This window comes from Acomys russatus, chromosome 25 (assembly GCF_903995435.1).
Source record: "Acomys russatus chromosome 25, mAcoRus1.1, whole genome shotgun sequence".
Classification (NCBI taxonomy): domain Eukaryota; kingdom Metazoa; phylum Chordata; class Mammalia; order Rodentia; family Muridae; genus Acomys; species Acomys russatus.
Window position 1 is genome coordinate 26528355 of NC_067161.1, and position 27278 is coordinate 26555632.

At 43.6% G+C, this 27278-nt stretch overlaps 1 protein-coding gene across 8 annotated transcripts in view; it reads left to right on the top strand.

Moving 5' to 3' along the window:
- Positions 1-947: 947 nt before the first annotated feature.
- The window catches only part of Ebf1 (EBF transcription factor 1), a 431261-nt gene continuing 404930 nt past the window's right edge, over positions 948-27278 (top strand). For 2 of the 8 annotated variants that reach the window (XM_051168356.1, XM_051168357.1), the window contains exons 1-5: positions 2563-3218; positions 3315-3471; positions 4047-4110; positions 4891-4946; positions 15884-15957. In XM_051168356.1, the coding sequence (XP_051024313.1) occupies positions 3181-3218; positions 3315-3471; positions 4047-4110; positions 4891-4946; positions 15884-15957 (389 nt within the window). In that variant the 5' untranslated portion in view covers positions 2563-3180. Of the gene's footprint in view, positions 1243-1983; positions 2170-2562; positions 3219-3314; positions 3472-4046; positions 4111-4142; positions 4230-4890; positions 4947-15883; positions 15958-27278 lie in introns of those variants that run through there. The other 6 variants (XM_051168354.1, XM_051168355.1, XM_051168352.1 and 3 more) reach the window with 6 other exon arrangements.

Here is a 27278-nt window from a genome sequence, read left to right on the forward strand (position 1 = left end):
CTGCCCTCTTTCTTGCTCCTCACGGCCCCGCTCCTTCCCCGCCTAGACGCCGGTGCTCTGTGCTCCCTCGCTCGTCACTTTGCCGGGAACTTTGGCGGCTCCCTTGCGCTACCGGGAGGAGGATGTTAATGAGGGAGTGTAGCCTAGCTCCGCGAACAACCCAGCTCGGGAGCTGCGATTGGCTGCGGTAAGGCGGAAGAATGACGTTATGCAAAGAAGGGGCGTGGCCAAGCGGCGAGGGCCCGCCTCCTTCCCTTTGGGGTTAGTGTGCCTGTGTTTAGCTCTGGGGAGAGTCAAACTGGATTCCACAGGGAGAGCCTGCAAATCACTTCTATTTTAGCAAGGAGAAAACAGAATCTCCATCCAGCAGGGTCCACCCTCTCTTTCTCCCTCTCCTCTTTTTCTATCTCTCTCCCCCCTTCCTCTTTCCCTCTCTCTCCCCTCCCCCCACCCTCTCCGGTGTATCTGTCTACTGCAACCAACGTCCTCAGCTACACGCACAGAAAGGAGAGAAACATCTTTGGTTGAGAGAGGAGGAGGAAAAGAGAGAGAGAGGAAAAAAAAAAAAAAACTTGCCTGGTTGTGGAAAATGACACTTCAAGTAGCCAAGCCGGCTTCGAGAGTCGCATCTATTGTTTCTTAAATTGTCATCAGGGTGGTTTTTTTTCTTCCTGCTTCTTCAAGTGAAGGTACCTCTACAAAAGGAAACTCCAGCCCCTTCTGTTCTCCAACGGCCTGTGATTACTACAAAAAGGGGGGAAAAAAAAAAAAAAAAAAAAGGCAAAAAAAAAAAAAAAAGCACCCAAACTCAAAATCAACCAACCAAACAACCCCCAACAGCCAAGCATACATCTCTGTTTTTTCTTAATTTTGGTCTTTTCGTTGGATTTTCCCTTTCTTTTTGCCCCCTCACCCCCCCCTCTTGTTATCGTTCAGTTTTGAGCGAAGGTTTACATTTTTAAAAAAAAATTTGCTTTTCAGCCCGCCTTGATGTAGCGCGAGTTTCATCGACTCAAAAAAAAAAATCTGTGGTTGGCTTTTTTTTTTTTTTTTTTTTTTTTAATATTTTCAAAGGGGAGGAGATTTTCCACAAGAAAAGGTTGTTTTCATGTTTGGGATCCAGGAAAGCATCCAACGGAGTGGAAGCAGTATGAAGGAAGAGCCGCTGGGCAGCGGCATGAACGCGGTGCGGACGTGGATGCAGGGCGCCGGGGTGCTGGACGCCAACACAGCGGCGCAGAGGTGGGTACCACTGGGGGGCCGTGGCGGAGAGGCCGCAGGCTGGCGGGAGAGCCCGGAGGCGGCGGCGCCGCTACCCGGGGCCGGGCCACCCGAGAGCTTCTGCCGCTGCGCTGAGCTCGCCACCCGGGCTCTGCGCTCCTCGGCTGAGCCGCACTCGTCGCCCGCGGCCAGAGAACTGCGAGCTGCCGGAGGGAGCCGAGCCCAAGCTTTGCCGGCACTTTCCGCAGCCTAGTCTGCGACTGTTTTCATTTTGTTTTAACCCAGAAGAGGCGTCTCACGAGCACGGTGTTGGATAGCTGCGCTTTTCTGACCGCTTGTTTTCTTTTCTGCGTGGTTATATTTTTTCCCTTTTCCTCTCCTTCGCTTCCTTTCCTCCCCTTTTTCTCTTCGATTCTTTCTTTTTTCTCTTTTCTCCCTTTCTTTTTTCTTATTTAATTTTCTTCTCTCTCTCTCTTTCGTCCTTCCTTTCCCTTCCGTTCACATTTCTTTCCTTTCACCATACCTTTCCTTTCTTTTTTCTACCTTTAATTTTTTCCCTTGTCCTACCCCATCCTTCTTACACACCCCTGCGTTCCGACTCATTTTTTTCTTTCTCTGCTTCACTCTTTCTCTTATTTCTTTCCTCACCTAGTTGCCTCTCCTGTTTTCTCTCTCTGGAGTCTCCTCTATCAGGCTCTCTCCTCTCCACCTCTCTAAGTCCCTTTAGTTTTTCTCAGTCGGCCGGCCAGTAGAACAGCAATTCCCAACTTTAATTCTCACATTTCCTAAAAGTCTTCCCTGTCACCTTGGTCTTCTCCAGTCCCTCTGCCACTCTCCAGATTCCACACTGAGTGGCTTGAAGGCCATGCCTTGGGAGGCCGACTTGAGGAACTTCCCTGGACACACCCAGTGCCCTGTCCAGGGGCTCCTGGTCCCAAGTGAGAAATGGTACCCGACCTTTTCTCACTCTTAGCCACCAGCTGGACTTAAGGGAAACGGAAAACTTGGTGACCCTGGGCCCTATTAGACGTCTAGGGTGTAGAAGAAGGGAGAGTAATTACACTATTCCAGTTTTGGGTGGAGGGTGGGTGACAACGACGACTGGATACAGCTGTCCCTGTACTGTTTCCATCCCCGCTGAGCATAGGGTTGGGAGTGGTTGATAGTGAGAGTGAACTAGGTAACTAGGCTGGAAGCGAAAATGTGTGTGTGTGTGTGTGTGTGTGTGTGTGTGTGTGTTTTGCCTGATAGTGTCTGGCAGTTTGGGCTGTCAGTGTGGTGCCCTTGGGCGCCCCAGTCTCCAGTGCCAGGCGGATCTTCTCAGTCAGCAGCCTTGGCCCTTTAGGTTGGAATGTGTGAGGATGATTTCTCAGAATGGCAAAACTTTGTCAAGACAGGTCTTTTATTAAAAAACAAAAACAAAACCAAAAGCAAACAACAACCATATACAACCATAAAACAAAACACATCCCAGCTCCTTTTTTCATGGCGATCGATCATTCCTAATAGCCGCGAGTCCCAATCTGGGACCCCTCTCTTGCTTGCGGTTTGCTTAGAAAATTAACGCGCTGAGGCCGGGTACCGGCTTCTGGCCGAGGCTAGGGAGGCTTCCTGGACGGTGGCTGCTGCCGCTAGCAGCCTAGTATGCCTGCGTCCACCTGCCTACTTACTTGCGAGATTTGGAGGCGCAGTTGGAGCCATTCCCACGCCCGATCCTTCGAAGTAGTAAACTGCGCACTTTCTTTTTAACCTCATTTCACCTCAGCCCTAGTCGCGTTTCCTTTCCACGCAGCACGCTTCAAGTGGAGTAAAGATTGTAGCGTTTCATCTCATGCTCAAACTCTAAACAAAACTTTCACACCTCTGAGTTTTGAGGACCCGCTGTCTCTGGAAGGGGAGGACAGGAACATGAGTGGCACTCGGGCGGTTCGTCAGCCGCACTTGGGCTTCTGATGGGTCATGGAAGGCGCCCAGGGGATGTTTTGGGAGCAGAGGAGGTGGGTATTAGGGGATTCGCTAGTATATAGTGGGTGACAATGGGGGTGCGAGACAAGGTCTGGCTTAGCCGTCTAACTCTGCGTCTTTGGTCGTAGCGGGGTGGGTCTGGCCCGGGCTCACTTTGAGAAGCAGCCGCCTTCTAATCTGCGGAAATCCAACTTCTTCCACTTCGTCCTGGCCCTCTACGACAGACAGGGCCAGCCCGTGGAGATTGAGAGGACGGCGTTTGTGGGGTTCGTGGAAAAGGAAAAAGTAAGTGAGCGCAGCGCAGTTCCCAGTAGTCCGGAGCAGGCCCAGGCGCCTTAGAAGCCACCTTGGCGCACGCAAAGCTTTCCGCACACTCCTGTGAGCGCCCCCCTCCCCCTGGCCCAGCTACTTCCCGTCCTGGACGAATCCAGGCTCCTGGGACACAAGGCCTTGCTCCAGAAAGTTAGCATGGAGCCCCCAGAACTGGAGAGAGTCCAGGCAAAAGGAACCCGACTTCAGTCTAGCCTTGGGAGCCTGGGGTGTGCTCCCTCTGAACTACCGGACCATGCGTTGTTGCTTGCCTCAGATGGCCCAGGCTGCGGTTCCCAGGCTCTGTGAAGAGTCTCGTCCACGTGCACCTCATGGGATTTTCTGGGATGGGAGAAAGGGAGCGGTTTGGGGATGAGGATGAGGGTGGAGAAAGGATTAACAGTCTGCTACAATTTCTGTTGCTATTGGGGCTTGCTGGATTTACAGGCTAGGGGGTCCCATTTGGGAAAAAGTTGACTTGAAGTTGGTGCACTTGCTCACGGAGACCTCTCTCCTCGTCTCTTGTGTCTTTGGGCCCTGCTGCAAACCAGGAAGCCAACAGCGAAAAGACCAATAATGGAATCCACTACCGGCTCCAGCTCCTCTACAGCAATGGTGAGGCTCCTGTCGGGTCGGTGCCAGCACCCTGGGGCTCCGGGTCAGGGCAGGGGGCTCACGGAGCTCCAGGTGGACGAAAGCCCCCCAGCGAAGCTCAGTCGTCAGCCACCCTCCAGGTGAACAGGCCTCTCCGAAATTTCATCCTAGGAAGTTTCTCACCTGAGGAGGCGGAGGGCGGCTCGATCAGCCCAGGGCTGACTAGGGGGCCACTTTGCCCTGACTAGACCACTCCGTTGGCTTCTTTCTCCCCTTCTTGAGGCTTGTTTTGCTCGGCCCAAGGCCCAGTTCCAAGTCGCATGGCTCCTCCAATTCGGGTGGGGGTGGGGTGGGGGTAGGAGTCCAGGTGGTCCTGATGGATCCAGACCGCGGAGGAACTCGAACCTGGGGAAAAGAGAGTGACCAGTTGAGGGGGAGGGGGAGTCCCACCTCATTTCTAGCTTCAGTGCTTGGAGGAGGCTGGCTTCTAGACGGGGGGGGGGGGGGGGGGGGGGCCGGGAGGGTGTGGGAGGATATGGGAAGGGGTGGGGATGGAGGGGTGTAATGGGGGATTTAAACTAGGCCCCCAGGTCCTTTCTGGATTCTGGGAAGGAAAAGTAGAAAGTCCTGGCTCTCTCTTTTCAGGACAACAGGAGTTCCTCCTTGGCCTTGGCCCCTTTTTTGGTGCCTTTTTTTTTGTTTGTTTGTTTGTTTGTTTGTTGCTAGTGCTATTTGTATTGTAGAGTTCTTTTTTTCCTTCAGGGCTTGTCCCTTAATTTTCCTTCCTCCCTCCATCCCCAGGGATAAGGACTGAGCAGGATTTCTACGTGCGCCTCATCGACTCCATGACAAAACAAGTAAGTTTCTTAGAATTCCACGCCGTGGGGAGGAGTCTCAAAAGCTGTTTGTATCATTGAGAGATGACCGGGACCCAGACTCTTAAAGCCAGGGTGGCCCTGGCAAAGTGGTGGCAGCGCACGGTTTGAGGACCATTCCTCCTCTAGCGCCTCCACCTGGGGATTGCCCTGGAGGCTCTTTGCCTCCCTGGGAAACCCACTCCTAGTGTTTAAAACCTGGGGTGCTGAGTAAAGAAATAAGGACTGAACTTCATCTGACTTGGGCATGGAGCGCTAGGGGAGGCAAAAAGAGCCCTAGAGATAGGTCCCATGATCCTCTGTGAGAAGCAGTATGGATTGAACTCCCGAAACACTAACTAGCCAGGCCTACCCCAAGGCCCAGGCCTGAGGAATTATGGGTAGAAGGCGATTCCCTTGGGGGCGGGGGAACGGAGAGGGGAGTTGGTGGAGTTTGCAAATGAACTTTGCACAGATTTTTATTTTTTAAAGGCTGCTGTATTGGAAGATAGTGTTGGAAGTGGGAGCCTACAATTGTTCAAGGGTAGTTTGCAAAAACCCTCCTGCTTTGGCCTCCAAGTTTGGCTGGGAGCCAGACAGCAAGAGCTAGCTAGCTTTCTATCTTAAAGGTACAAGGACAGCCCTTTCTTAAGCTTGCCAGCACACGGTGTCAGACAGTATACATTAAGGTTGAGTTATGTTTTAAAAGATACAATTATGAGCCAAGTTAAAAGCAAAGCTTGACATTTTAATGAGGCGCAGGAGTTTATTTTTTAACTACCCCCTTCTTAATTTTAAGAAAAACTATAGTTTTAGAATGAAGTAGCTGGTTAGTTAGTTGAAACAATGGGGAAAAAGAAAAAAGACAGCTTACTGAGATGAAGAAAGAATTTAAACCAGAAGGAAAAATTATCTATGTACAGCAAACAGCAATGTAGTACCATGGTTAAAGTATGTTTACTTGATTGTCATTTTAGAATATTCCTTTTAAAACAAGGAGGGATGCTATTCTGTCACTGGTTTAGAAAGTTTGGAATTAGAATGTTCATGCATGCATAATTAAAAATAGCTTTCGATATGTCTGCCTACAACGTGCAAAATATACATTCATAAACTGTTTGGAGTTTGAAATCTTGCAAGAAATATTTAATAACAGCTTATGTTAAGTTGATTATTGTGTTCATATTTATTGTGATTCAAGTGAAAATATCTGAAATTCTGGATGTGAAGTATATATTTTTTAAAGTGATAAGTACCTAAAGAAACTGAGGCCATGTTATTGCCTTGAGGTATTTCCCTCTCTGGAAGATTGTGTCGATTTCTTAGTTGACAGCTTAGAGTAAATTCCCATTTATTGTTTTAATCATAATTACTTTCTTGAATTCATTTGATTGCTGCATAATTTTCCTTCCTATGGACACCAAAGTTTTAATTGTTTCCCCTGCTGAGGAGAAACACACACACACACACACACACACACACACAAAAACCCACTTGATTTTAGTAATTTTTAAGGTTTTATGATAAAAAAAATTAGGTGGAATTTTATTTTTAAAAAATAGTTCTTGATATGATGGATATTCTTTTTTGCCCTTCTTATCAGAGAGGAATGGGGACAGGGGAGCTAGAGGGAAAAGAATGGACCCTAATACATATTCCACGTGTATTTGTTGGGACTTACTTTTTAAGATAAAAAGCATCGATACAAACAACTGTATAAGGCTGATGTGTTTATGTAACATTGACCATGACACTGTAAGCCATGCTATGAAGCACTATTCCAAGAAGCATAAAATTAAAATATGTTTGCAGAGATTGTTTCTATTGGAGTTAAACCTCACCAAAACTTTAATTCTGGTCTCCCTAAACAAACAGTGCTACCAAAAATTGATTTTATCAGCATACTCTCTTATACAAGAACAGTAGAAGGATTTTTAAAAACATGAAGCAATACATCAAATGTTTTACTAACAGGGCCATGGAGCTTTAAAAATATTTATAGCTGAAGGTTTCTTTGACCATTTGATGGCATCACAAGTTCTATGGGTTGGGAGAGAGGGAAAATGGTTCATTTTTAAAAACAGCAGGTATAAGAAAGTCATCTGCCATATGTTACTAAGTGTTTAAATTATAAATACATGTAGTTATACATTCTAGTCAGGAGCAACCTAAAAAAAAAGATTTAATAATTATCTAAGTTGGTACAAACATATCAGGACAAAAGACATTTTAAGATGTATTCATTTGCTTTCATAATGATTGAGTAAGCACCCTTTCTATAACTTTCACTTTAAATGGTAATCGGTGCTCATTATCCAGTGGCTTGTTCTTTGATTACACACTGCAAGAGTTTTGGAAGTAGGTTTCCTTCTTATGTACTCAGTTAATATCATACACTCCAAAAAGGCAGATAGAAATGCCCAAAGTCTTACTTTCTTAGCTGCAGAATCATGTTCATATTTAGCTTCAGGAGTAAAACAGTGGATCTTCCTGTAGCTTGAAATAATCTTATGGCAATTAAATAGTCAGTCTGATTTAAAGTTTCTAAAAGTGTAGCTAATACAGTGGCCTCTTTAACTGAAGGAAGGAGCGACAGAGGCTGACTGAAAGCGGTAACATTGCCCGCCCCTTTGCCCCCCCCCCCCCACCCCCATGCCATGAAAATGCTTTCTGAAGCATTCCAGATTTTAATATTCAGAGCGAGGTGCAGAATACAATTGGCAATGTGACGTGTTCTCAGAGCACCAGAGCTGCTGGAGGGAAGACCTGGCCACTGTGGAATCGTCTCTTCATTGTTTGGTGACCCTACCCCATTTAACAGTAGGTATGTGCCTTTGTGCATGTGATGTCATAGCCTTGACTCACAAGCTGGGGTTAACATTCAGATGGAGTCCTCAGTCAGCCAGTGACATGGAACAGTAGCTGTTCCTCATTCTGAGTGCAGACAGCAGCAACACTGAGGAGGAGACAGAAATATACTCAATCGACCAAGATGTCTGAGCATGACAGTGTTTCACACCTTCCTAAAGTGTCTCATTAGACTGTTTTGAGGAATGATTCCTAATTTTGGACTCCACCAAGAAAGATAGAACCTCATTCGGAGAGTGTGTGTAAGGCTCGGAGGTCCCTTCTCCTTATGCCTCCTTTGTAAAACATAGGGTATAACACATAACATCTGAAAAACAAAACAAAATAAAACAAAAACCCAAAACCTGTTTAACTAGAAAACAAAATGTCGTGCTTTTGGGAAGGGTTATTCAAAACCAAGTTTAGCTGGCCTAAAAATAGATTGTTTTTTTGTCATTGCTGTTTTTGGTATTCTGTTAGTGAGCGTGCAAAAGCCCTTAGGACCCAGAAGTTTATGGCTAATGCACCCACAGTGTCGGCTAGAGAAGCTCTCATGGACCTAACTGGGGAGGCCTAGGGCTTAAGCTGCCTCACTTCAGACTTCCACGTGTCATTTGAGATATGATTGTGTTCCGTGGGTCCTTGTTTATCCTTAAGTAGTTAAGAAACACAAAATTTCCTCTATCGGTTCACTCGAAGAGTGAGTTTTTAAAGTGATACTTAATAGATAAATGAACCCCCCCCCCCATATCATGCTCCCTGCCCCCAAACCAAAGGATCTATTTTTCCTTATTTCATTCAGTTTTGAAAAGGCAAACAGAAGTCACATAAGGTTTGCATACATAGGTTTAAAGGTGGGATTTGTGGAGAGAGGTTGTAGAGCAGGGCTGATACAATGGGAGTGAGGGTACAGCAAGTGTAAAGGTTGTCTGATTGGTTTCTTAGCTGGATTTCTTTAAGTATTTGTTTCAATGTTGCCAGTACTTAAAAGTTGTTGATTCAACTTTATTTTCCTCCCATTGATTGTTTCATTATATTTGCCCATGGCTGTGTAGGTTTGATTCACTATTCCTTCAGTTAATTGATAGATAAACACCTTCTTTTGGCATATCTAGCAGGCCAGCAAAGAGGCTCTTTCACATATCCAGGGAAACAAACAAGAAAGGACAGAGCAGGTTTATGTCAGGAGGTATATTTCAACAGCTTTCTGTCTCCTTTGGTAACATGTCAAAAACGCAGGTGATTTAAATTTCCTTGCACATACAGGAATGAAGAAGTTTGGAATTTTTATGCATGATCAGGACCTGTGTTTGGGAAAATGTAAACTCATCACAGTGGAAAATGTGTTGTTTGGAGTCTGGGGGTGAAAACAAAGCTGATGGTTTTGGAGAGCTTGCCGGAGCCAGATGGCCTAGTACTTCCCCAGTCTGGCGGCCCAACTGCTCCCTCCTGGATAATATACAGCCATTTGTTCGGGGATATTTACGCTAGAGCTGTTTCCATGTGAATGTTTGAACAGCATTAAAAACGAACATATTAGTCGGGATGCATTTATCGAACTCATATGGCTGTACAGACAGCCTGTTATCTGTGTGTGTCTTGCTGGGGATGAAGACTGTTTGGACACGGACATGTGTGAATTGTTGACATAAGTTTTGGAGCCGGAAAGATTTGGTCTTAGCGAGGAATTAAAATGTATACGCATTTAGAATCAAACTAATGGGGATAACGGCCGCACCCAACTCAAAGTTCTAATGTGAAAATTAAATGGATCCATAACTGCCTGAACAGCAAACTTAGAACAGTGGTTGACTTATATTAAGTATTTAATAAATTAGCTGTTCTTATGAGTTTATTATTATTGCTCAACTGAGTTGGCAAAGTCAATTTTATCTACTAATGTAGTAGATGAAATAACTGTCCAGGTAGAATATTGTTTGTTACTTCTAGGAAAAAAATGTCATATGTAATTATTTGAAGTATTTAGTTTCTCCTCCCAAAGTATTTGAATAATATAAGGGCTTTGAGTTCTTTGATAAAGAAGGGATGCATCAGAAAGTCCCCTGCACTGGCGACTGGCTTGCCTTTTAGTCAGGCCTGTGACGTAACTGAACAGCACAGTGAATATGATATCATGCCTAGCTCACTTCTGAAAACGGGCCTGCTTAGCTACTGAGCTGAAATTACATCTTTGCAATTTGTTCGCCAGTAGCCAGGCTGCTACTTGAGGCAAAATGAGTTTTTATTTTCCTCTACTATTAATGTTAGATTGCTGTTTGACACAATTGATTATGAAATATCAGATTTGTGGTGTTTTCTTTGGCATGGCTTAATTTTTAACTAGGCTTCTTTCACCTACTGGAAACTGGACTATATTAACTAGCAGTTTTTTTTTTTATTTTAATTTTTTTTTTTTAATGAAAGGCAGTGGAACTTGGTGGGTGAATTTAATAATTGTTGTGTAATGTGTTGATACTGTAGACATCATTACTGCTTTTTGATTAGCTCAATTCTTAGTAATTTGTTATCATTGATAGCTTATATTTAGAAGGTATTCCTCTTTTGGTCTAAGAAGGTAGTTTTTATATTAATGGCCCTTTCTCTAAGGCGACAAATAGACTTTACATTTTGTTTTGTACTCAGAAAAAGGAGTATCATTTTCAAGGTTATTGTTTGGACTTATGTGGGAAATTCAAGTTTTCATTACCCTTCATCTCCTCTCCTCCCTCCCTCTTTCCTTATTGCAAACCAAGACAACTTTCTAATGTGAAAAATATGCATTCTTGCTGGTCCCTTGATTCAGGTGTGGTACTCAAAGAGTTAAAACTATTAGAAAAGTAAACAAAGAAAGCCAAGCTCAATTCTGTGAACTTTTTTAGGCATCCCGTTGAAGTAGGATCCTGGTATATGCTCACCATGTCGTTTTCCTTTTGCTGTGTGGTCTTTATCCGCAGTAAGTCTCAGTGAACTTTTAAGCCTTAGCAATATTTTGGACAAGCCAGGGGTGAACTATACTTCAAAGATGACTTTTAAAATAGTGGCGACTGAGGCAAGCATGGCACATGAATTGACTGATTTTCAAAGACGTCACACGCTGATCTATACTTAAGCACTTGAAATGAATGGCGTTTTCTTTTCAGACAGCACAATTTCCACTACTTGCTTTGTGCGGCTGTGAAAAGTTTTTAACAATGCCTATGTTTTTCTTCTTTAGCTAATTGTATGTTAAGAAATGTGGTTCAAAAACAATCTGAAAGTGAGGAGAGGATTAGCAGGAGTATATGCAGTCCTTTCCGCCTGCTTGTTGCTTTCTATTAGAAGGTGACATTCAGAGAGAGGAGAGATTCCCAACACAGTAGAAAATCAGGTCTCCAAATACGACTGCTCTTGACAATTTATCTCTCTGTAGCACCAGGTTTTGAAAGTTGAGGTGAAGTTACTGCTGTTTATTGTTTTACATTTTTTCCTGTCCGAGCATCCCTACTGCCCTTGGCTGGATTAATGTAAACATTATTTTTCCACTTGATATTATATCTTTTGTTTCTATGGTTATAAACCTCAACTTGATTCACCCTCAATTGATTTATTTAAATAATGCATTTTTAAAATAATTTCCCTCCCTCCCATCATCTCAGTGGCAGCTTCCCCATCCTTACTTCTGATAAACACATTGATTTATTTAAGCCAGTGTTGCCTTTGTCGCTTCTCAGCAGACCACCTTCCTCCCAATGAGTAGACGCATGATTTACTGTGGAGGATGACAATGAGCCTTCTTCTCGGGGCTCCATTGTCTGGATCCTAAACCAGCTGTCTATTAAAATGGTTTCACTTAAAATAGTCAATGCTGTTTATATGCCCCTGGGATCTCCCAGCAGATCCAATCTCAACCAGCTTGCTTTAAACTCCATAGAGGCATACATTTAAATTAAGAAGAGAAGCTGAAGCTCCTTCCCCCCCCCAAAAAAATTGGTGTTAGAAAGTGCCTGTCCTTGGGGGAGCGGGCGGTGAGGTGGTTAAGGTCTGGATTTCCTCAACTGCCAACCAGTCTTGCTGTGAGTGCGAAATGTACACAGGGAAGGTGCTTTTAGTAGAGAGGCAAGCTGGAGAGGGAACTTGGAGGTGACAGGGGGAAAAAAGAAAGGAAGGTTTGAAGTCTGTCTTAATGTTGCCGTGTGACACACTGAAGCTATCCAAGCTAATCTGCCATATCTTCCTGTACCAGGTCCCATCTGTATGTTCATCCCTGGACCCATATTTTCTGTGTGTTGTGTGTGTATTTTAGTGCATGTGTGTTTTTAACAAGTCTTTTCAGTGATAAGAAAATTGGGTAGGGTTAGAGGGAGTTTTGCTTTAGAATTGCACAGGAAAGCTTGCTCCCTTAGGGTGATGGTGCAGCTTAGTCTAGAGACAGGAATCTTGTCCTTCCTATGCCACGGTAGACTTCCACTCACTTCTAAAGCAGAATTTCCCAGAAGCAGCTACTTCCTTTCTGCCCCTGCGCATTAAGAACCCTTCTTATTCTATCCAGGCCTAGAGAGAGGGAAGGTAGAAACCTCAGACTCCAGATCTCCCCAGAGTTCCTAATTATTTCTGAGCAAATCCAAACTCTCGGTTTCATTTTTCTATGCTTGATTTGGAGAAAGATCCTCTGTTTTGACTCCACCGCCAGCAGCGACATGGTAGCTTGGTATTTGGTAAAGAGATGCATTATGGAGGGACTGGGCCTTTAACAAGTGATGCTCAGTTACCAAGGAGAGAACACGGGCTTCTGGGAGTCCCTGTCATGCATTGCCTGGGGAGTCCTCAGTGGATTTGCCTTGTAGCTTGTTATTATTAACTGGATGCTATCCTGGCTTCATTCGCTTCAACTAGTAGCTTTGGAAATAATAATGTTTATCTCATCTAGAAAGTTTCAAACTGAGATCTTATGTAACTGATATGCCTGCCCCACCCCCACCCCCACCCCTGAAAAGTAGCACACTTTCTTCTCCCTCTCTCCCTGCCTCTCTCCTATGGAAACCTTTACTAGACCTGTAAACTGACTTACTAACTTCCTTGTTTTAGTTCTGCAAGGCACACACTGAAGTTGAGGCAGAGGTTATATAAAGTTTTAGGAGAACATAGAAACAGTTTAGTGATAATAGTAGTTAGCAGAAATGTGTCACTAGACTATTTTTTAGCACTATGCTTGAGATCCAACCAGTAATTTACTGTGTTTTTCTTTCTTTCTTACAAAAACAAAACAAAACAAAACAAAAAACAGTGATTCAGGAAATAAAGGAGACACATATAAGTTTATAAAAGATACTTAAATTATTTATTATTTAGTGTGTGTGCTCGAGTGTGTGTGTGCATGCACACACACACACACACACACACATACACACTCACTCATGTTTGTGTGGTTCTCATGAGTGCCACAGTGCATATGTGGAGGTCAAAGGACAATTTTCCAGTTCATTTCTTCTACCGTATGAACCACAGGGATTTAACTCTGGCCCCCAGGCTTGTTGCAGGCCCCTTTAGCTGTTGAGCCATCTCACTGGCCTCAATTTTTGGCTTTGAGGGTAATTTTTATTAATGCACTTTCCTGAATAAAGCAACTTCTTGGGAACTTGATCAGGTCACGTAAGAATATTAAAAGAAAGAGGATGAGAGGGCCAGTGAGAAGGCTCCAGAAGGTGAGGATGCATTCTGAGCAAGCCTGGAGACCTGAGTTCAATTCTTGATCCTCACATGATGGAAAGAGAGAACCAACTCCTACAATTTGTTTTCTGACCTTCATATACATATATGCGCGTGTGCACACACACACACTCATGCACACTCATATACTCCCCCCCCCCACATATACAATTCACACACACAGTGGCACATGACCCCCCCCATATATTAAACAAAATAATAAGAGTAAAGGGAGAGTTATATATGCATGCTAGAACTAGTGACTAAAGACTTGAAGCCCAGTAGGGCATTAACATAACACAACTCATTGCCTCAGAAAACAGTTATGAATGACTAAAAAGAGTAAAATAGATTATTATAGCATGAAAAGCTGGCCTGTGTTTACTGGCGGATGGTGGGCATCACCTTAACCAAATGGTCAGGGTTTATGCTGTTAATAAGCTCATAAATAATAGAACCTAGCTCAGAGGAAATTTAGCATTACCCTGTGCTGTTGTCCTGCCTTAAAGTCTAAGGCTTTAATATGAGCTTGAGAAATCCAGACAAACTCAAACAGGAGGATATTCTACAACGGAACCGGCCTGTGTTTTTAACAAAGTCAACACGATGAGCCACAATGACTGGAGGACATTTGGAATAAAAGGAGACATGACAGCTGAGAGCAGTGATTAGTGCCTGAGTTTCTTTTGCTGTAAAGGACATTATTAGGTAATTGGTAAATCTCAATAAGGTCTGGAGATTAGATTATTCTATTGTATCAATGCTAATTTTCTGATTTAGATAATTGTGCTGTGATTATGCATGAAAATGCCTTGTTTTCAGGAAATGCACGCTGATATATTGAGGACATGTCTGCAATTTGATAAAAAGTGATTTAGGGGAAAAATAGGAAGTGAATTTAGTAAAATGCAAACATTTGAGAAGTCTGGGCAAAGAATATCTTATTCTGGACTTCTAAATATATTCTTTCAACCTCCTTAGACATCTACAGTTAAAGCAAAACACTTTTTTTTTTTTTAAATGCAAGGTTATGGTGAGCTAGCTTTAAAAACATAGTTTTGGCCAGCCAATGGTAGAAAAATGTGCTTTTTTTTTTTTTTTCCCCACCCAACCACTCTTTCTTAATTTTTAATTTGTTGTAAAGCTTGCTTTGGTCTGCGTTTAGATGCTATAACCAAGTCATGGCTCTTGGATCTGTCCACACGGTGTTAAGCTGTGGTGGTTTTGTCTCCAAGTTCAAACCCAAAGTGCCTAAGTAAGAATGACAAGTTAGGCACACAAGTACTTTTATGTACCACCTAAGAATAAGAATAATCTCCAGTTAATTTAAATCGTTTTGTCACTAAGAAACTGAGGGCTCTGTGAATGTGTGAAAGTAATTTTATTAGCAATTTGAAGCTGTGTTATATTAGTATTCTGCAGTGGTACAGTGTTAAGTGAGCTAAGTGTATGCTGATGCAGAACCCTGCCCTACCAAGAGCGTTGTGTTTTTCTTTGGCTAGGATAGTAACCTGTAGATCCATGTGCAAGACTGAGATTTGGGGAAACTTGGTAGGTGTTCTGAAACAAAAATGTGGTTGTGTTACAGAGAGAGAGAGGGAGAGAGAGAGAGAGAGAGAGAGAGAGAGAGAGAGAGAGAGAGAGACAGACAGACAGACAGACAGACAGACAGAGACAGAGAGACAGAGAGACAGAGACAGAGACAGATGTAGAGACACAGAGAGAGTGCAAAGCATTGTGGCTGGTGGTTGAGGACTCCAGATTTTGAGAGTGAGTTGTAATTCACACAGCATATGCTGGCAAGTGTTCCTGTTTGGGTGGGCGTATACCCTGCAACAGCACATGTTGTCAGCCTCTTGGTAGGAAAAGGGGTTTTCCCTGACTGAATCGCTTCAGAAATGACACAGTTGGTGCTTCGACTGGTTAGCTTTTCCTAAACTTGTTTTCTGCTACTTGACAGTAGAACTCTTAACTGTGGGGTCTGGGAGTAGCAGTGAAGCAAATGTGTGCTCCTGGGTGATCAAACCCACATGCTTTTCTGTATTTGAAATACAAAATACTGCAATCTCTTCAGCCTTCTGAAGCTTCCCTCTTTATTGATTAGACTTATTTTTATTCTGTATTGAAAAGAGAATTATGGTTGTCTTGACAACAGACGCCCATCACATGGGCTGGTCCAAAGATGTCATAATGAGGTGGTTGAAAGGGCAGAGAGGATCATATCCCATTCCACTCAATTTGGGCTGATCCTGAGCAGTGTGGCCTGAAATAATCATCCCAGTGAGGCCTTTTGCTCCTAAAAGTTAATTGGCCCCCAGCAGGGGCAAGGCAGTGAAGAACTGGATGGTTATAGGTAAGGCTCTGCTTCTTGCTTCTATTTTTAGCTAAAAACGTGCCTTTACTTTCAGGCCATAGTGTACGAAGGCCAAGACAAGAACCCTGAAATGTGCCGAGTGTTGCTCACACACGAGATCATGTGCAGGTAAGAAATGTCAATCCCTGCTCCCTCTCTAAATAGCAAAGTAAAGACGAATTTGGATCTCAAATCTAGGTAAAATCAGTTCCATTGCGGGGGTGGGGTGGGAGCATATGTTTATTTTGCTTTTAGTAAATGATCTAGAGAGAAAGAATCCTTAGATACTTTTGGCAGGGTCAGGGATCGTGCCACTTCTTAATTATTTATTACATTTCATCTTGGAAGACATCGGTTTGCGTTTTGATGCCTCGCCATTAATGGCCACAGAGCAGCACCTTCCCTCATCCTTTACAGGGAAGTCAAATACAATACAGCCTCCTTATTGGTGACATTTGCTCTCAACTGCATGCTTAGTGAAGTAAGAGTTCTCTTGAAGTCAGTAGAGGCTTCTGTTTGGGTCAACTTGAAAGTTACAGTTCCCCCTTTTGAGTTCTTCTACTTAATATAACAGCCCGCATACCTGAGCCTCATTTCTCCTTAAACTGATCTCTCTCTCTCTCTCTCTCTCTCTCTCTCTCTCTCTCTCTCTCTCTCTCTCTCTCTCTCTGTCTCCTCCTCCTCCTCCTCCTCCTCCTCCTCCTCCTCCACTTCACATTTGGTCTTTTAGTGACCCTGTTCATATCTGAACATGAAGCTAATATTTCTTGGAGGTAGTGAGATTTGAGATTTGGGGGAAGGAGAGTGAAGAGGAGGCCTTAAAAGCTCAAATAATTCATGCTCCTCGCATCTAGTCTTCATTTTCTGCTGTAACCATGCTGAAGTGGCATCTGAGAGCACATTCACCTCCGCAGCCTCAGCCAGCCCTGCGCAGGAGCGGAGCAAGAGCAGGGGCCAGCCCTTTTATTTGTGCTCTTACTCCTTTGTTAAATAACCCAGCATTTTGCTCCCAACATCTCCTAAGTAATGGGATAAAGCAGGAAGATGCCACTCTACATCAGAGAAAGGCTCCTAATTGCTTTGTTAGCTGAGCAGGCTCTCCCTGGCATAATGTGTGTTTGGCTCCTTGAATGTCATTGACCAGTCAGCGTGGTTCTTCAGCTCCCATCTTGGCATGGGTGGCCCTTATCTGCTGCTCGTGGACTCTTGGAGGGTGGGGTGGGTAGTAATCTCAAAACTCTACAGGTGGAAATAGAATGGAAAGGGCTTTGTGTGTTTTCTGAGTGAAATCCCAAGCATTAACATTTGTGTCTACACAAATTCTACTTTTCCTTCTTAAAAAAAAAAAAAAAATACTTCTGATTTATAGTTCTAAGATATACAAGAGTTTCACACATTTTCACTTCAGTGATTTGTAAAACCTGTTAATTATTCTAAAAAACCAGGTTGTTTTTCTCCAGATGTAAGACAGTAGCAGAACACTCCCAAATGGTGTGGGATTTCTTAATATTAGTAAGAAAAGTGAGTTTCACCCTGTGCCTATGAACTGGATATAATCTAGTGGAGCGGTACCTTTCAGAATTAAAGGAGCAAGTTCCATTTTGGAAAGCAGTAAAACATAACCCTGTCTGTATTACTATTTCGCCAACCACTTCTCTACTTCTTTAGCCTTCTACAATTAGCATGCCATTAGACTGAACTACCCATGCAGAGCTGCACCTGACTGCAGCAAGACAGGAAACAGGAAGATGGATTCCAAGCAACAGGCCAAGCACTATCCATTCACCATCGATTTGCATTTTGTATCTGCATATGTTTGGATTATGTTGCAGAGAATTCCATTCTTGAACTACTTAGAGATATATTATGCCTTTCACGCACAGGCCTCCCCTCTATTAATGCAGTTTATATTTTCCTTGTTTTTAAAATTCATTGGTCCAAAGTGCTTTATTATGCTGGTTTGTGTGCTTTACTGCTGATGTTCTCTCTATTTTTCAGAAACATAAAAACAGCAAAAATAAAAATCTCAAGCCACTGAAGGCAAATGACGCTGTTTGTACCGTGTGGCTAAGAGTGAAAAGCCATATTCCAAATGTCATCTTGCTAATGTTACAGATTACGGCTTTCCTGGCTGCCTATAGATGTGGAAGGGGCACTGTTTGTTTACCAGGCTGCCATGACCCCATTACACAAACCTGTCATCTATTGTGTGGCTAACAGTCTTTTAAATTGCAAATCTGATGCTCTTTAGGGGGCTTTAGGAAAAAAATTCTCACTTTCCATACCATCCTATTCCTCTTGATTTCTTGCCTGTTGTAAGTGGAAGTTGGGATGTGCTGAATTTGCACCAGGGGTGCAAATGCAGCCTCAATTATAAGCATAAAATTAGAATCTGTTCACCATTAATCAGCCTGGCTAATTGCTATGCACCACCATTAGCCATATGGTGTGAAAGACAGCTTGCTCTCCCCAAGATGAAATTTCTTCATTGCAGACATGAAATAGTGAAGGCCCTGGGTTTTAAAATAGCTTGTTTTAGATATTTAATTTCTAAACAACTTTCTGCAGTGCTTTCTATCAAAGCTAACGGCACAATAAAACTTTGCGTTGATGTCACAAAAGCTGTGTGTTTATAGTACACTGGCTATGATGAAGGAGACAGGATTTCGATCCGCGAGAAAGAGCTTGGTGCGTTCTGTTCATTACAGGCAAATGGAAGGGAAAAGGAAAAGATAAGTAAGGAGACGGTCCTGTCTCAGGTGTTGTAAATTAAGAAGAAAAAGGCACGCCATTGTGTTTTGTGGAGAAGGTGACCCCATTGCGTGAGATGCCTAAAGAAATTACCATCATTAGCTTATAATTATTGACTCTTGGAGATAAACCCTCTTTGGCTTGATGATACGGAGCACCTGTATAACATTATGAGAAAGCCTCTGCCTTTTGGTGAATTGGAATCTATCACAGCAATCACGGTTGGGAGGCTCTTAAGATAATATGGCTCTATGAGTCCTTTTTTTTTTTTTTTTTTAAAGTAGGATTCTATAAGGGATTTGCTTATATGAACACCCTAGCTTCCGTGCTTGAAAGCAAATGAAGACTACGAAGTCAGCTTGGTAGGGGGACTTGGTGTCCCGGCCGGTCAGCAGATGTTCTTTTTATCCAGCACCCAGGGAGACAGCAGTTTAGAGGCACCCTCCTAAAGAACAGTTCTTGCATCTTTTATTTATAGCCTGCTTATTGGATAGGCTTTTTCTTCCTTCCTCTTTCCCAGGTTGACTCTGATTTCCTCTTTCAGACACACCGCTTACGGGTGGCTTCTCCTGGGAAGCACCTCTGGCCCTTGGTCCAAGTCATAGCCCCTTGTAAGCAGTCCAATATACCAGGTGCTTTTAACTTCGCAGCGCTCCCTGTCCCTGCAGTGACACCTTACTATCTGTCTTTATTCAGCCAAGGCCCTTGAAGGCCAGGGAGTGACTCAGTTTTCCTACATGTTTCAGCTGCCCCATTTGTGAAATGGGGTTTTAATGCTACCTCATAGGGTGGTAGTTAAGTTTAAGTGTTATAGTCCATATAAATTCTTACCATGATACTTGGCAGAGTCAGAACCAAAAGCCTGTTATGATTTGAAGCTTTATTGGCAGAAGCAGCAGTAGAGACAAAAATCCCTGCCTGGCCAAGTATTTGATACTTTGGTGCTCAAAGTAGCTGATGGTAAGAAAACCTTGGAAGGAGGTTTAGTGTCTATTAAAACCTGAATGTGCCCGGTTCACTACAGTTGTGGTGATGGTGTGTGTCTTTATTGCTTTTTTTTTTTTTGGTACCTACTATGTGCAAAGCCTTGGGGAATTTAAAATAAGAAAATAGGAGAGCTTGCAGTAGAAAACATTAAGTAGCCAAATAGACTTCACTGGGCAAAGGGTTTAATGTGATGGAGGGTTGAGGCAAAAGACTCTGTTGACAGAGAGGAAAGAGGACATGTTTGTAGGTGGCTCATAACAGTGGGAGTGGAGGACGATGAGATGGGAGATGGATTTTAGAGGCGGCATAAAGAAGCGTTTGTGGTCCAGGCAGGATTGCTTTGTGGACGTTTACAGCTAGGCAAACATGTGGCCTGAAGCCAGGAAGAGGGAGTTGGTGAAAGATAACCAGCTTCAGACTGGGTTTTTCAAAGGTGAGAGTTGAGGCTGTGTGGAGGATGGGAGTGAGAACTATGGCAGAAGAGGACGAGAGGAGTGACCGGCTCCATTCCTGAGAGGGTGATCACACCGAGTCAGAAGAAGGTCACACTACAGAAATAAGGGGAGCCTTTAGTATATGGGGCTTGAAAGAATGAAGAAAGAGGGTATCAGGGTGGGGAAATCAGCCACACATTTTAGTGCTGCTGAGATGCAGATGGGGCAGAGAGTGAAAAGCCCCAGATCACTAGTGACCCAGAAAGTAGATTCATGTAGGTACAGTCTTTATGGACCCAACTGGCTAAAAGTGCTGGCCACTCTTACAGTAAGAATGCTGCTTGGGAAAGAAATGCACTTCAGAGAAATGAAGAAAAACCACACAACATCTGCAAACACAGAGAGTGAATCGGGAGAGATCTGGATACAAACCCCATCAGTACGCAGGGCCCAGAGCGCCGAGGCAAGGCAGAAGAGGCAGAGACCACAAGACTGAGTGCTTGAAGGCTGAGTGTTCAGAAGACAGGGAACTTGCAGGTGTGGGAGGATGGTAGAGGAGAGAGGCGTCAATGTAGCTGATTCAGAACTTAACCCCTTTGTTAGCATTAATCAGACTGTCCTGGTAATTCACATACCTCCTCTAGCCTCTTTGGGCTGAGTAGGACAGGAATCTTACTTTTTACTGGGACTCCCAGTTTAGCAAGGAGTGGTTGCACCTGTCTGTAATCCCTGCACCTGGGAAGCAGAGGAGGAGGAGGAAGAGAAGGAGGAGGAGGAGGAGGAAGAAGAGGACGCTAGCATGTCCTGGATGGTGAGTTCTGGCCCAAGCAGAGCTAGGTAACAAGACTTGGGTCTTAATTGTCCCCACCTTAAAGGGCCCCAGTCTCCAGAGGCAAGAGGCTCTACTTACAGAAAGAAGTTATGTGCTTGAGATGAGGACTTGCAGGCACCAAGACTAGGGAGCATTCAGATGTTTCCTGTCCTGATTTATGAAGCCGTGAGTCAGCTCACTAGAAATCTGCCACCTGTGTTAGCTACTAAGGAAGGGACTCTAAATCTGCCTTTTCCCCAAGTGTGCAGAACTAGCTGGGAGATACATGGTCCTGCTGACGAAAAGGCTGTGGTGGCTCTGAGTCTCTGTCCCCAGGTGTGGAAGACCTACTGCTGTGATTGACCACATGGTTATCCTGTCACTTGGGTTGCAGTTTTAAAAGGGGGCTGCAAAGAGCAGTGACACCTGCCTGCTTTTTTTGCGGGGGGAGCTCTTGATCTTGGGCAAATCAAATTAGGGAAATGCAAGTCCCCTCAGTAGATGCCTGCTATAGGGAGCATGTGCTGAACCCGTGCAGGCACAGATGGCAGGAGGCTGAGAGACACTGTGTGAGTGGATGAGGGCCTCCGGCATGCTCACTCTGTTTGCTTTCATCAACATGGTTTCTTTTCTCTGTAAGAGCTTCTTCAACTGTGTCATTTGCGGGGTCGCTTCAGCATAAGCTCTCCTCTGCCTACACATTAGTGATTTTGCTCTTCCAGCTTGGTCCCTCCCCATTGATGCCTGTCTCCAGCACAGCTGAGGTCGGGGCCCATTTTCCTTTGTTTGACTTTAGTGTAAAAGAAGTGGGTCAGTTCAGACCGAGATGGAAGAACTACCACAAGAGACTTTCACAGGGTCAAGCGGGGCAGCTCTTTGCTTGGCTCTGGGAAGCTACTGCATACTGGATGTCAACTCAGCCTTGACACCTGAGTTTGAGCCCCAGGAACCCACATGGTAGAAAGGAAGACCCAAACTCTTGCCTTCTGCTAGAGGTTGACTTTTCATTTATTTTTTAGGAGGAAAGTGTCTTTGCAGCACAAAGCAGAACACTGAAGAGGAATGGAAGTGAAGTACTTTCCTCCATTTGTCTGCTGCCTGTTCTGGGCTTTTCTAGATTACCCTTCAGGGCTCTTATTCATTTATGCCAAAGTCAACTTTTGAAATTCAGCTTCTTTTAATTGCCACTGCTGGTGTTGTAGATGAGAACTTAATAGTTTACTTATCTCTCTTTGTGGGCTTTAAAGTCAAGCATGAGAGACAGATAATAAAATTAGACAATGACTAAATGTGTAGTTGAAAATTGATGCCCTGAAGAAACTGGAGAGAAGCTACAGAGTTCTGGGATGGCCAAGCACCCAAGACCTTGGTTAAGCAGCAGAGACTTATGTGAAATGTTGAAGTATATCAGACTTGTGAACATTTCTCTCTTCCTTCTCTTTCACTCATTCTTCCAGAAGGCGGTTCACACTGTCTATACTATTTTGTAACTTGATTTCTTTTTTTTAAAAAAATATTTTTTATTTATTTAATTTTTTAAATTTATGTGTGTTGGTGTGAGGGCGTCAGATCTTGGAGTTACAGACAGTTGTGAGCTGCCATGTGAGTGCTGGGAATTGAACCCGGGTTCTTTGGAAGAGCAGGCAGTGCTCTTAACCACTGAGCCATCTCTTCAGCCTGTAACTTGATTTCTTAACTCATAATATAGTGTAGACTTCTTCCACGGTAGTGTGTCAACCCTACCACCATTCTTTTTAGTGTGTTGAATTCCATGAATATAGATGTGCATACACATATTTGTACTTCCAGATACATACACACTTGTATTGCATATGTACATGTGTCTGTGCACATCTTTGTTGATTTTCACTGCATTGGTAAAATATCTCTTGGAAACTAAGGGAGGAAGGATTTCTTTTTTTTAATTAATAATTAAATTTTTTTACCTATGCATTTATATTATTACACATATATACAATAAGCTACCTACAGGAAGAAGAACCATGAAACAATCAGGAATTATTACATTCTTAGTGTTTTGGCTATTTGTATTTGACAGCCCTGAAGAAAACATCTTTACTATCTTGGTGAGTCTAAAATTCTGAATGTAAATCAGTAACTATCATATCTCGTCATTATCAACTTAAACCTCTATCTAGACCTAAAAACATCTTAACCCCTAAACAACCAAGCTTCATTGTAAAACTAAACTATCTGGTCTTCAACCCCATCAGAGACTTGAGAAGGAATAAAATTGGATTTCTTTAGGCTTGTTTTTCAAAGGGTTCAGTCGATGGTCACTTTATGTTTCTGGACCCATAATGAGGCAGAACATCACAGGACTAGGCCTGGTGGAGAAAAGCTGCTCAGCTCCCGATGCCCAGGAAGCAGAAAAAGAGATATAGGAATGTCCCAGGGCAAGTACACCCCCCAAGGACATGTCTTAGAGACATACTTCCTCTGGTTTCCAAAATAGGGAGTCCAGCTAGAGATTTAGACTTCATAGGAGCCTGTGAGGGACACTTCAGGATCACATCCTCTCTTTGTATCTTAGTGGCATGATAACGTAGATGCTTTTTGGGTTGCTTTTGTGTGTAGGAAATGTCGACTATATTTATGATGCCACAGTGTTACACAAAATACAGCAAAGTGTTTAATCTAGCGTTAGTGTTTTGTATAAACTTTTCTTTCTAAGTGTCCAGTGCCTTCTATTCTTTCCTTTAATTACCTTTTTGATGCTGCCTATTTACTTTCCATTCTGTCCTTTTTCACATACCCATTTCTCTGAGTCCCCTTGGAGTCACAGCATAGAGACCTGGTTTAGTTCGTCTTACTGTTGTCTTTGTGTTATGGAGATGAGGACTCTACATAAGTGAAGTACATCTCTGGGGCCAAGAGTGACATTTGTTGGGGGAGGTGGTTTCCTGTGTGGGGCGGGATAGAGCACACAGTACTTTCCCAGGGAGTCAGCTTTATGTTTTTTTTTTAATCTGCCATGTCTCCCCAGTACACCATACTTATTCATAAAGTTGTTGATTAACAGCCATCCATTCATTCAGTCATTTATTTATTAAGACATTTAATATCTGAGCTATGATATTCTACCTCAAGTGTTATGCATTAGGTAAGTGATATGGACAGTTTCTACCTTCATGACACATATGAATTAGCAAAAAGGGCGTGCAGAATGGGAAAAACTTCCAAAAAAAAAATGCCCAATCTTCTACTGAGGGACACTTAGGCTGTTTCCATGTTCTGGCTATTATGAATAAGGCTGCTATGAACATGGTTGAGCAAATTTTCTGGGTATATTCCAAGGAGTGGAATACCTGGGTCTTGAGGAAGTCCTATTCCCAGTTTTCTGAGAGCACCAGATAGATTTCCAAAGTGGCTGTACTAGTTTGCATTCCCACCAGCAATGAAGGAGTGTTCCTCTCTCCCCACATCCTCGCCAGCATGTGGTGTCACTTGAATTTTTGATCTTAGCCATTCTGATGGGTGTAAGATGGAATCTCAGAGTCCCCTGGAGGGGGAGACCTGGTGGCACTCAGAGGAAGGATAGCAGGCTACCAAGAAGAGACTTGATACCCTATGAGCATATACAGGGGGAGGAAATCCCCCTCAGGAACAGTCATAGTGGAGGAGAATAAGGGGAAAATGGGAGGGAGGGAAGAATGGGAGGATACAAGGGATGGGATAACCATTGATATGTAACAAGAATAAATTAATAAAAAAACTGCAAAAAAATGAGTTAGAGAACAATACTCCAAATCAAGGCTGCCCACAGAAGCTTGCTGGACCTGGACCTGAGGTCTGAGGGACCATGCCAGGCTGGAGGGATCACAGCTGACCCATGAGGCTGGAGCTTGGTAAGCTGCAGAAAAAGGGTAGCAGGTCAGTGGCCTGGCATTATGCCATTTCATGGATTTATTCAGAGCATAGTGGGAGGCTGTTCAAAGGCCTTAGACGACAAAATGGCACAGTCCCCTGGACGTTTCACAAAGATCCGCTAGATGGGACAGATCTATTAGATGGAGTCAAAGTGGAGACAGCAAGACTAAGAGGGAGATGTTGCAGTACTCCCAGAAATAAATCAAAGCAACTGGGCTGAAGACAGTGGCGATGGGCTGGGGGAGAAGCTATAGACTCAAAGGGTGGGTCCTTGACCATAGTTACCATCAAACAAGTTGGACGAGGTCCCTGAGGACATTTCACCCACTAAGGACTGTGGTGAGGGTGCAGCCACCAAGGATCTTCTTCTTCTTTTTCTTCTTCTTCTTCTTCTTCTTCTTCTTCTTCTTCTTCTTCTTCTTCTTCTTCTTCTTCTTTTCTTTTCTTCTTCTTCTTTTTCTTCTTCTTCTTCTTCTTCTTCTTCTTCTTCTTCTTCTTTTTCTTCTTCTTCTTCTTCTTCTTCTTCTTCTTCTTCTTCTTCTTCTTCTTTTTCTTCTCCTTCTTCTTCTTTTTCTTCTCCTTCTTCTTCTTCTCCTCCTCCTTCTCCTTTTTCTTCTTCTTCTTCTTCTTCTTCTTCTTCTTCTTCTTCTTCTTCTTCTTCTTCTTCTTCTAGGAGAAGGGAGGAGGAACAGGCTTTCTCATCTAACTGCTTTCCTCCCTGGTAAAGGGGCATGGCTGTGTCAGTGGGCTGCTTTTGAACATCACTCACTCCTCATAGCCCAGGCTTCTCAGATGTGGAGTAGGGACAGGGTATTAACATAAGGGTGATCTTGCTACTGCCCCATCTTGGGTTCTTAATGGGACCAGCCATTCTCAATTATGATGCTAACTTGGCAAGCTGAGGGAATACTGGTGGAGGGGATCAGCTTTCAGGGGTAGTGAAGTTGGGTTTTCACATACTGTTTTACACATTTTGTGTGTGCATGTGTATGTGAGTGTGTATGCTATGATGAACATATGGAGATCAGAGGACAACTTGAGGAAGTAGATTTTCTTCTCCTTCCCTGTGGGTTGTGAATGAGTTCAGGTCTTCAGGCTTGATGATGAGCACCTTTGCTTGCTGAACCATCTTGCTGGCCCCTGGAGTGGAGTTTAAGTTCTTTGTTTCTCCCATTTCTTTATTCATCTCTTAGATAGGATACCTTGGGCCACCCACCACATAGTGTGACTTACTACTGGAACAGAACTTTGGCCCAAAAAAAAAAAAGAGTTTTTGATGAACCAGAAGTGTTTTTCTCTTTTCTTTTTCTTTCTTTCTTCCTTTCTTCCTTCCTTTCTTTTCTTTCTTTCTATTTTTTCTTCTTTTGAGACAGTGTTTTTTAGCTGGGGCTTTGAGAACGGAGACACAATTCTTTCCAGTGCCTTCTGAAGATAAAGACATAGATCTAGCACTAAGCTGGTTTGTCCCTCAGGGATACAGTCAAAGAGAGGAAGATGTCTCAACTTTGGTGAAAGACTTACTATGTTTGGAAATATTTCTGGGTCCTGAAAAATGAAGCTCAGTGATTGGTAATATCCAGCAGATATCTAAATTTAGTCTCTTTCTGTCTCTGTCTGTCTGTCTCTGTGTCTCTGTCTCTCTCTGTCTGTCTGCCTATGTCTATCTCTGTCTGTCTGTGTCTGTGTCTGTCTGTCTGTCTCTGTCTGTCTGTCTGTGTCTCTGTATTTGCATACATTAGAATGTATGAGACAAATGGTGAAAAGTATGTATTTTTCTTATGGTATGCAGTGGAATACAGCTCCTGGGTCACCTTCCAGCCTTCTTTATTGATCAATCATGTTCTTCCACGGGGTAGTAGTCCTGAGTGAAGACCAGCCCGGGGTGGAGGGATTGTTACTTACAATAGTATTTCAGATGCATAGTTCGAGGGTGGATATTTTTCAGAAACATGACAGTTTTAGCTGGGGGTTGTATATTTCAGGTGGTGGAGTGCATGCGGGAAGCCCTAAGTTCAATCCTCAAGACTATAGCATGACGTGGGTGTACACCTATAATCGCAGCTAGCACTGAGCAGGTGGATCCGAAGTTCAAGATTATTCTTAGCGACACAGCAAGCCTGAGGCCAGTCTTGGCTGCATAAAACTCTGTCTTGAAAGAGAAAAGAAATACAAGGTGTTTTTATTCACCCCTTTGAAACACCTTGGGATTTTTTTTTAAGCCTGGCAGTCTTGTCAAGGTCATAACAAAGTATGATCTGGGTATTAGGGCTACTTTCTTTGCTCAGGCCTGTTCTTCCTGTGTCCTAATGTTTACAGTCAGGGCTGTACTAGCCGCCAGTGGGTCTGCTGTCCCCAGTTCGCTCAGAAAACTAAAGTGCTGGCCAGTGATGGCCACTAAAGCCAGAGGACTAAGAATAGATTCTTCAGTTTCTTCTCTCTCACCTTCTCCTTATTTGGACCATTATGTGTTGTCTTTATTCTCTCGAAGATATTCAAATGTAAACAGTCATCGCGCTGGGATTTTTTTTGAGAAGGTTGTGGTGGAAGAACGCGCCACCCATCTAAAAGAGAAGGGG